The sequence below is a fragment of the Bidens hawaiensis genome, unplaced genomic scaffold, assembly GCF_021521415.1.
Source record: "Bidens hawaiensis isolate Kalapana, Puna unplaced genomic scaffold, B.hawaiensis_p1.1 tig00007743_1, whole genome shotgun sequence".
NCBI lineage: Eukaryota > Viridiplantae > Streptophyta > Magnoliopsida > Asterales > Asteraceae > Bidens > Bidens hawaiensis.
The window spans coordinates 110142-119624 of record NW_027491538.1 but is presented as its reverse complement, the minus strand read 5'-3'; the positions used below and the strand labels follow the sequence as shown (position 1 = coordinate 119624).

General features: G+C 35.0%; 1 protein-coding gene across 2 annotated transcripts; it reads left to right on the top strand.

Moving 5' to 3' along the window:
- Positions 1 to 234: 234 nt before the first annotated feature.
- On the top strand, positions 235 to 3911 carry LOC143635958 (protein IQ-DOMAIN 13-like). 2 transcript variants are annotated; one of them, XM_077103664.1, is made up of 7 exons: positions 236 to 350; positions 1340 to 1453; positions 1539 to 1835; positions 1905 to 1985; positions 2637 to 2864; positions 2957 to 3085; positions 3155 to 3911. In XM_077103664.1, the coding sequence occupies exons 2-7, from the start codon at positions 1379 to 1381 to the stop codon at positions 3845 to 3847; spliced, it is 1503 nt and encodes a 500-aa protein (XP_076959779.1). In that variant the 5' UTR covers positions 236 to 350; positions 1340 to 1378; the 3' UTR covers positions 3848 to 3911. The 2 variants fall into 2 exon arrangements, with proteins under 2 accessions (XP_076959778.1, XP_076959779.1); XM_077103663.1 differs by having other exon boundaries at positions 235 to 350; positions 1539 to 1985.
- Positions 3912 to 9483: the final 5572 nt, after the last annotated feature.

The window sequence follows — 9483 nt, the reverse complement described above, 5'->3', positions numbered from 1 at the left end:
ATTTTCACTTATTTAAATAAATCACCTTACAAGGAACATTTGCTACCTCTCTAAACCATATATCGGAAATAATAATAATAATAATAATAATATTGCTTATTATTAATATTAGTAAAGCTTTATAAATAATTAAGTCTTAAAAGGTGAAAGGTGGTGGTGGGGTGACAATAAAAAGTTGAAGAAAGAAGAAACCTACTTGTAATTCAAATCCCATATTATTTTCTACATTAATCTCTCTCTCTCTCTCTATTGCATGCCAAGAGAGATAGAGAGAGAGAGAAACAGGTTTTTGTGTTTTGTGCAGAATTTGAAGCAGGCTTTTGATTGATATTGTAAAAGTATTGTTTAAGGTAAGATTATTATGCTCTTGGTATGCGTAGTTCAGTTCATTTGGCCTCTGTAAACAAGAATAGAATTTGATTATTTATGTGTGTAGAAGATGCGATGCACATAAGTTGTTTGATGAAATGCCAACTTAGGATTTTGTGATTTTTTTTGCAAATGATCAACTATGGAGTTTTCATGTGTGAATTTCAGACACCTTGTTGATCTGCACAAATTTCTCAACTTTTGTCTATTATTTTTTATATCTTTCCACAATTCTGTTTTTTTTTTTTTTAATGATCAACCATGAAGTTCTCATGTGTTAATTAGACTGATCTGCACAAATTCTTGTCTTTTTTCAATTTTTTTGATAATCTTGTTTATGCGCACACATAAGGTATTCGTTGAAATGCAGACAGAAGGTTTAGATTTGTATGAGTGTATTTTTGTGGTTTTTAAAAAAAAAAATAAATTTAGACACCTTATTGATCTTCCCAGACATTCATAAATTCTTCATAATTTTTTAGGTGTGTGCATGGTTCGGTTTGGGTTGGTTTTTGGCTAAATTCGAAACTTAGGTTTTTGAATTTTTGTAAACCATTTGGATTCGGTCCTACTATGTGAGCCTGAAAATATTGGGCTTAAAAAAATTTTAGGCCAAAATAATGAATTTGGGCATGAATCATTTTGTTAGTTAATAACTTATTGATTATTATACATTTTGGCTACAATATTTGAGTTACATATGTCTTAAATTCTTATAATTTATCAAAAATTAAAACAAGAAATTAAATCTATAAATTCATATATTCAGTTCGGGTATTTTTTTGACTTTTTTACATGCAAAACTAACACCGAGCCGTAAGTTCGGCTTTTACATAAACATAAACCAAACTGTTATTTTTATTTCAGTTCGGTTTTTTCTGTTTCGGAATGGTTTTTTGGCTTCATGCATGTCTTATCTTTTTTCATATTTTTCGACAATCTTTATTCGTAATTTCCCTTTTGTTTACAGGTTCACCTTCACATTGTAGAACACTAATGTAAGGATCACATGGGGAGAAAAGGTAATTGGTTTTCTGCAATCAAGAAGGTTTTCACATCCAACTCAAAAGACAAGCCGTTTAATGTAAGTAAAGCGATTCAAAACTCATTCATTATAGTTCACTTTCAAGTTTTCTTGATCACTAACAATCGGCCCGGCCCGATCAAAGGAACCGGAGAAGAAAACTTCAAACGAAAAGAAGGGACGTGGGAGATTAAAACATGGAGAAAGCCGATCATTCATACCTCTGTTTAGAGAACCAAGCAGCATTGAGAAAATATTGGGTGAAGTTGATCAACAGTTATTGTTTGTTAATCATCCTACACATGTTGACCAACCAACAACCCCGCCTCCTTCATTTTCAGGCAAGCTTGCCTCTCCGAGGGTTACGTCTCACCGAGCCGCTTCTCCTAGGGTGGTTTCCCCTAAACATTCCCCTCCGAGAATTGCGCATACGCGCTCAGAGGTTAACTATAGGCCTAGGGCGGTTTCCCCTAAACATTCCCCTCCGAGAGTTGCTCATTCGCGCTCAGAGGTTAACTATAGACCCGAGCCGACTCTTAGGCACCGCCATCGTTGCGCCACCATAATTCAGGCTGCTTATAGAGGTTATATGGTAAGCTTGTTGAAAGTATGGGTGGGGATGGGTCGGTTTTGGACTCAAACCGAACCATAAACCAAAGGTCGGTTTTTGGGTTTTAAAAACTATTCGGTTGCACCGTTTATTAGTTTCTTATAGATTATTTAAAATTGGTTTTTTTGGTTATCGGTTGGTTTATGTGAAACCGAATTGAAAAATCGTATTTTTTAAACATAAAACCAAACAGTTGGTTTTTATTTGTTCGGTTAGGGTTGGTTTTGAGCTGAAATCGAACCAAAATTTCGGTTTTTTGAAATTGTTCGGTTACTTAAAAATCAGTTTTTTGGTTTCAAGCAGTTCGGTTCATTTTTTGGTTTTTGGTTTACGTGAAGTTGAAACCGAACCGAAAAATCGGTTTCACAAAGGCATAAAACTGTGATGTGAAACCAAAACCGAACCGAAAAATCGGAGGTTTTTTAAAAAAAGATAAACCAAACTGCCGGTTTTTGATTGGTTAGTCTTTATGCCCGGCTTTTGCTTGATGCGAAACCGAAAAATCGGTTTAAAGAAGCATAAAACCAAACCGTTTGTTAATTCAGTTTCATGCACACCCGTAGGTACCGGGTGGTCGGTTATTTGGCGAGTGTTTCACTTTTTGTGTGTAATTGGTTTGAGTGTGTCATATAGGCGAGGAGGAGTTACCGCGCTTTGAGGGGTCTTGTGAGGCTGCAAGGAGTTGTAAGAGGGCAAAATGTGAAAAGACAAACCGTGAATGCTATGAAACAGATGCAGTTGTTGGTCAGAGTCCAAACCCAAATTCAGTCACGAAGAATCCAAATGTTGGAAAACGAAGCACTTGAACATAAAAACAAGGAAGCCGAGAGTTCAGTTGGCAAGCAAACCTTTAGTAACTTAGTAAGATTTCCTTCGTATTTATACTTCGTTTGTTATTTGTTAATTAATTTATATACATTTGTCATATTATTAACTTCGAGTATGCAATATAGCTGGAATTAGGCGACGGAAACTGGGACGATAGCTTGATAACGAAAGAAGAACGAGAAGCACGACTACAAAGAAAAATGGATGCGGTGATCAAGAGAGAACGAGCCATGGCGTATGCGTACTCCCACCAGGTAACCAATCAATCTTAAAGCGTTTTCGATCCTAAAAAACCAAATTTGTTAACACGTTTTTAATATCAGTTATGGAAAGTAACACCAAAATCAGCTCAAAACACTACAAACGGTGGATTCCCGTGGTGGTGGAACTGGTTAGAACGCCAACTCCCTGTCGATGAGCCCGCCAAAAACCCCGAGTCCACACCCACACCATCACGCCCGACCCCCGGTCCCAAAACGAGCCCGCGCCCTCAACCCAGCCCTTACAAACAGCCCGGTTTCTCTTTCGAGAATCTCGGCACACCGACACCCAAGTCATCAAAATCAACCGTCCCGACTCCATCGCGTCCACTTGTAACCCCGACACAAACCCTGCCTTCAACAACTCCAAACATGATGAAACATTACAGATCAAAAGGCAGTATATCAGGTTCACCGTACCCGTTAAAAGACAACGATAGCTTAATGAGCTGCCCACCATTTTCGGGCCCTAACTACATGAGTCCTACGGTATCAGCTAAAGCCAAAGCGAGACCGACGAGTAGCTCTAAAGATGTTCCAAGTAGTGCAGACAGTGAGACGTCAAAACGGAGGTTTTCGTTCCCATTAACGCAGAACATCGGGTCATCATTTAAATGGAATAAAAAGGCTTCAAGCAAGGATTCTACAACATTGAAGAAACATAAATCTCCCCGGTCTATCGGGGAAATGAGTATCGATTCCGCTATTTCCATGCCTGCTGCATATGGGAGGAAACCATTTAACAGATATGTGTGAATTCTTTTAAATGATTTCAGTTTTTTTTTTTTGCTTTGTTTTTTGGTGTTTTTTTACAAATTTACTTTACTGTTGGGTAAATTGAGTGTATGATCATTTACATATATGTGTTTATTACAGAATACTGATGTATGATAATAAACTATAAATATGTTTTCGAGTGTGAACATTTCGGTTTTGTTTATTGATGGTGGTTGAGTGGATCGAGCTTGCGTACGACTGTAAGTTGCAAGCTCGAACTCGGTTGAAGGAAGAATTGTGCATGATATGGAGGTCAAGAGCACCTGCAAAGGGCGCTCTATGAATATAAGGTGGTGTTTGTGACATTGTTAATTTCAAATGATTATTATTAATCAGAACACTTTAATTTGTGAAACTATTTGTTTTAGGAATAGTTAACATGATCATACTTGAAGGTAGCACATGCCTATTCTATAGTTCAGAGGTAACACATACCTATTCATGTATTTAATATCCATGTGGGGTGATTGTTGAAAATTTAGTAAAGGAAATTAATGGGGAAAAATGACTTTTGCTTAATACAAATAATAATTATATTTATATGTATATATGATGTGTATAATTAACAACTTACTAGTTGTGTTCTTGATGTGAGATTCTTAACAAGCTAAGCTAAGTTGTGTTCAACATAAAATCAAAATTAAAGAGACAACAATGCTCAAAACATGATTCATGTTTGGAATTGATCATTTTGGTATGGGAAAAATTTAAAGTCGTGAATGCTTGTAGAATGAAATATTAAACACAAAGAAGACATGGTGCTATTCTCACTTATTGGTCATATATGATAGTATAACTATTGTTTCATGTGTTTTAGCCTAAGAGATAGATGCAAATAATGAAATTTGTTTTGACTAAACTTTGTCTCAACCAAACAAAAACTATTCATTTTTGTTTGATTTTTGTTAGTTTCTTTTTTTCATTATATGTACTTTACATATAATTTGTACAAATGATATTTCTCATAATTTATTGAAAATTAAGAGATTTTTAATACGTTTATATCTTTTTTTCATTCCGTTTTTGTTCTCATTTCTCTCTTATGTTGTTAATGAGGGTCGGTTAATTAACAAACGGGCTTAGAGTTTGACATCAACTAATAGGCTTGGACAACAACAATTGATGGGCTTGAAACTTGGGCTAAAAAGCCTATCTACCTAAATTCATTTATGTTTCACATGGTTGGAGTATTTTAAAGGAATTGAGAGAATAAGGTGTTAATGGTGTAAAAGTTTACTAGGGCTTTCAATTTATGACAAAGACCTGTTAACACGACACGAGTTTTAATAAGTCTGGATTTGAGTTTAACAGATTTCGTGTCTTAAATATGTGGACATGTTTAAGACATGTTAAAATTTGTGACCTAACATGTTAACCTTTTAGTAACTTGTGTAGATTTTTAATTTAAAAAAAACAAAATAAATATACATTTCTAAAGTCATTAACCTAAAATTATACTTATATACGACATTTCACTCATGTCCGTCGGAACTCGCTATTATTTTTTTTAATTAATTTTATTATTCGCTTTTATGGTTTTTTGTTTCAAGTATGTTATGGATTTGTGGTTTTTATTTTTTATATATGTTAAGTATTGTGGTTTTTGTTTCAAATATGTTATGGGTTATATATTAGTTAAGATTTTTATGCTTCTTTTGAAAATTTTTGTTTAACTACACATGTATTGTTCATTGTATGTTTAAACAGATTCCTTAGCAGGTCTTAACATGTAATATGTTACTTATCGGGTTCGTGTTCGTGTTTTAAAAAAATGACACAATTAGTTGTTGTGTCGTGTTCGTGTTTAGTACCACATGCCATCATGTCTTATCGTATTGTATCCAACATGTTATGATAACCCTAAAGTTTTCTTCAATTCAGTTCTTTAGGTCTTTTCATTAGAGGTGCACAATTCGGTTAACCGGTAACCAGTTTTTTAATAACCGGTTTTTCTTTTTTAATATTCTAACCGGTTAGATCGGTTAATCGGTTCGGTTACTAACCGGTTCTTCAACAGAAATACCCTAACCGGTCTAACCGGTACCGGTTAATACCCGGACCGGTTAACTGGTAACCGGTTAAAAAAACCGGTTTTCGAATAAAAAAAAAGCTAAAAAAATAAAAAAAAAGCTGGAAAAATAAAAAAAACCTGGAAAAATCATAAAAAAATAAAACACTTGTTATTGATTGATTTTTTTTACCTATTTTCATAATTATAACTTGAAAATAAACGTTCATAGCTTTAAACAATACTTATACTTGAAAATAAACGTTTATAATCTACATGACATTGAATTCATTTGTTTATTATTCCATCCGGGCTTCGGCTTCATTCGTTTATTTATTCATCTTCGTTATCGTCGTCTAAATTAAACACGGGGTCTTCTAGGTCCGGTTCGGAACTACTCGATCGCACCGAATATCATACATTTGTTCTTCCTCGGTTAGTGGTTGTGCGGCACCAATTGCTACTTCTTCTTCGTGTAGATTTTCTTCAACAACGAGCTCTCCTTCAAGATTAGATGTATGTTGGATACGGTCCGCCGCATCCAAGTGGTCGTTTAAGCAAATGCACATTTCCACCGATTCCGATGTTAGCCTCGTCCTTCGTATCGTTAGAATCCTACCACTCAAAGAAAAAGCACTTTCTGAAGCTACCGTAGAAGCTTGGACGGTTAATAAATCACGGGCCATGGCGGAAAGCACGGGGAATTGTGGTTCCATTTGCTTCCACCAACCCAAAATATCAAAGTTTTCAAAATCATCTGCCGTGAACATAAAATCGGTTGCACCATACCGGTTTAGCTCGTTATTTGGTGCGCTACCACGAGCTCTTTTAAGTTTATCGTTTCTTATATCATTAAACAAACTTATGTTTGGGTTACTTGATGACGACGAGCTTTCTCCAAAACCCATTGATTGTCGAACGCTCGTTGTCGAACCATATTTAAAAGAATAATGTTCAAACATGTTTTCTAAATAAGTATTAAATTTTCTCACTTGTTTTGATGCACAATTCGGGTCATCTAAATGCAAATCCAAAGCCCAAACAATTTTTTCGATTAAAGTTTCAACCCCGGTAATGGTTAAAGTCGGGTTCAATGCGGCGGCACAAGTAAAAACCGCTGACAATTCTTCAAAATATTTTTTCAATTTTGATTTCATTGGAACTATCATATAATCATACATTGGATCAACATATTCAAACTCATTTATTTGACACAAACTAACCAAATTTGATGAAGAACCAACGGACTCGTTGGATAATAAACTCGCGACAAATAAGTGGTTGCGGTTTTAAAAGATTTAAGCAACTCGCTTAACTTTGAAATCATTTCCCAACCCCTCACTGTAAATGCCCTAACTTTTCGTTTCTTAGCAAGATTGTCATGAAATAATTCCAAAGTCGGTCTTTGTCTTAACCCGTTATCAAGCATAAACCAAGTCGAATTCCACCTAGTAGGTACGTCGAAATACGGACCTAAAGTGACGGAATTCGTATCGATACACAATTGCAAATATCTTGTATGTCTTTGCTTACTAGCTCTAAAAATATCTGTTAACATTTCTCTAAAACGCTCGGTTACTTTTTTTATTTGCTTAACTTTTAAACCGTCTTGCACAGCCAAGTTAATGATATGTGCAACACATCGAGTATGAAAGAAAACACCGTCACAAATCGGTTTGTATTTTATTTTTAGTTTTTGAACTGCGGCGGTATTATTTGACGCGTTATCGAAAGATATTGAAAAAAGCTTGTCTTGTAATTTAAATGTTTGTATAACATGATCTAAAATATAAAACAAGTTTTGGGCGGTGAGGATAACTAAATAACTCAAACGCGATCGTATGTTTCATCATTTGCCACGTGTCGGGATTAACCCAATGCGCGGTAACGCAAAGATACGAAAACGGTATACCGTGTGGAGCCGACCAAACATCGGTAGTTAAGTTAACACCGGTTTTTAAGTTTTCGAAACCCAAAACTAGTTCTTGTTTAACTTTTTTCCACATTTTTAAACAATCGCGTCTTAAGGTAGTGCGACTTCCATGTTGGTAACGAGGTTGGAGCGTTTCTTGGATCAACTTTGTCAAGCGCGGGTTGTCAAAGTGATCAAACGGTAAGCCCTCTTGAATGACAAATTTTGCCATCCTTTCACGAACCTGGTCGAGGTGGAAAACCCAAATGTCGCCTCCACCGGTTGAAAGATTCGCTTGATCCCTAGCCGGATTGTTTTTCACAACATCACAATGTTTTTGTAGGTGAAGCCTTAAAGAGGAGTTCGACTCCGGTGCGTAAAATTTTCCACATTTTTTGCACCTAGCCTTATGAGATCCGTTCGACATTTCGCACAAGTCGAAATTACACCAAAGGGTTTTGTCTCGGTTTGTTGCGACAATTTGCACGACGGTTAAACCACCAAGTTGTTCAAGTGTAGACATTTTTTTGTGCGGTTTTTGTCGCGGTTTTGAGTTTGATTTTGCGGTTTTTTCGGTATTTTTTTGCGGTTTTTTTGCGTTTTTGAGAGCTCGGGAAGTGGTGTAATCAACCCAACACACTCCATACTTATTTATACTAATTTATGAAGGGTTAAAATGGGTCCAAAGTACAAAAAAAGGGTCAAAAAACGGTAATATTACCGTTTATAACGGTAACATTACCGCTTATAACGGTAACAAAGTTGTAGCTTTTTTTTACGTAAACCGGTTAACCGGTTAATAACCGGTTTTTAAAACCGGTTAACAAAAAACCGGTTACTAACCGGTTTTGTCCCCTGAACTCAATAACCGGTTACTAACCAGCGGTTTGGACCGTTTATAAACCGGTTAGAGTAATACCGGTTAGGGAAACAGTTAGGAACCAGTTAACCGGTTAGGATGTGCATCTCTACTTCTCATTCATATCTTTGTAGAGTTTGGTTGATCATCTTTCTAATTGTTCAATCAATGATTTCATTCCATTGATATTCTTTGTTATTTATTTTTATCGGCTTTGATTCAAATCATCATCGTCTGGTCGATTTTAATTCTTATTGATAGTTCTATTTTTTTTGAGGAGTTAAACAATTATGATTTGAGTATAATTAGATGAAAGTTAGTGTTTGTGACAAATTATCTTTGTTATTGGTTGATCAAGCCCTAAATCCACTTTTATTGACTACTAGTTTGAGGCCCGTGTATTACACATGTAATTGATGAAAATTTTAAAATTTTAATCATTAAGTGAAATATAACCAACAAAATGATCATACATTGTTAATACAATTACAATTTACATTAAAAGTACAGAAAATTACATAACTAAGATTACACAAACATGTTACAAATAAGTAAAAACTTCCTTGTATATGACACTTGTGGTTGTAGTGGTTAGTATACATTCTTTATCAAAAAATCAAAATCTTTAGTCCATTTCTATTTTTAACTCTTGATAAGGTAACATATAGGTCTGATTGTAATTCTTGATATAGTCATGTATAGTTGTTCGTGTGACAAATAAGGTTCTTTAATGTACACAAACCTAGATAAATGATAATATATCCATCAAATTGACAAAAAAAATATTTATACACATAAAACAACATACATTTTAATCAATTAATATGATGTAATTT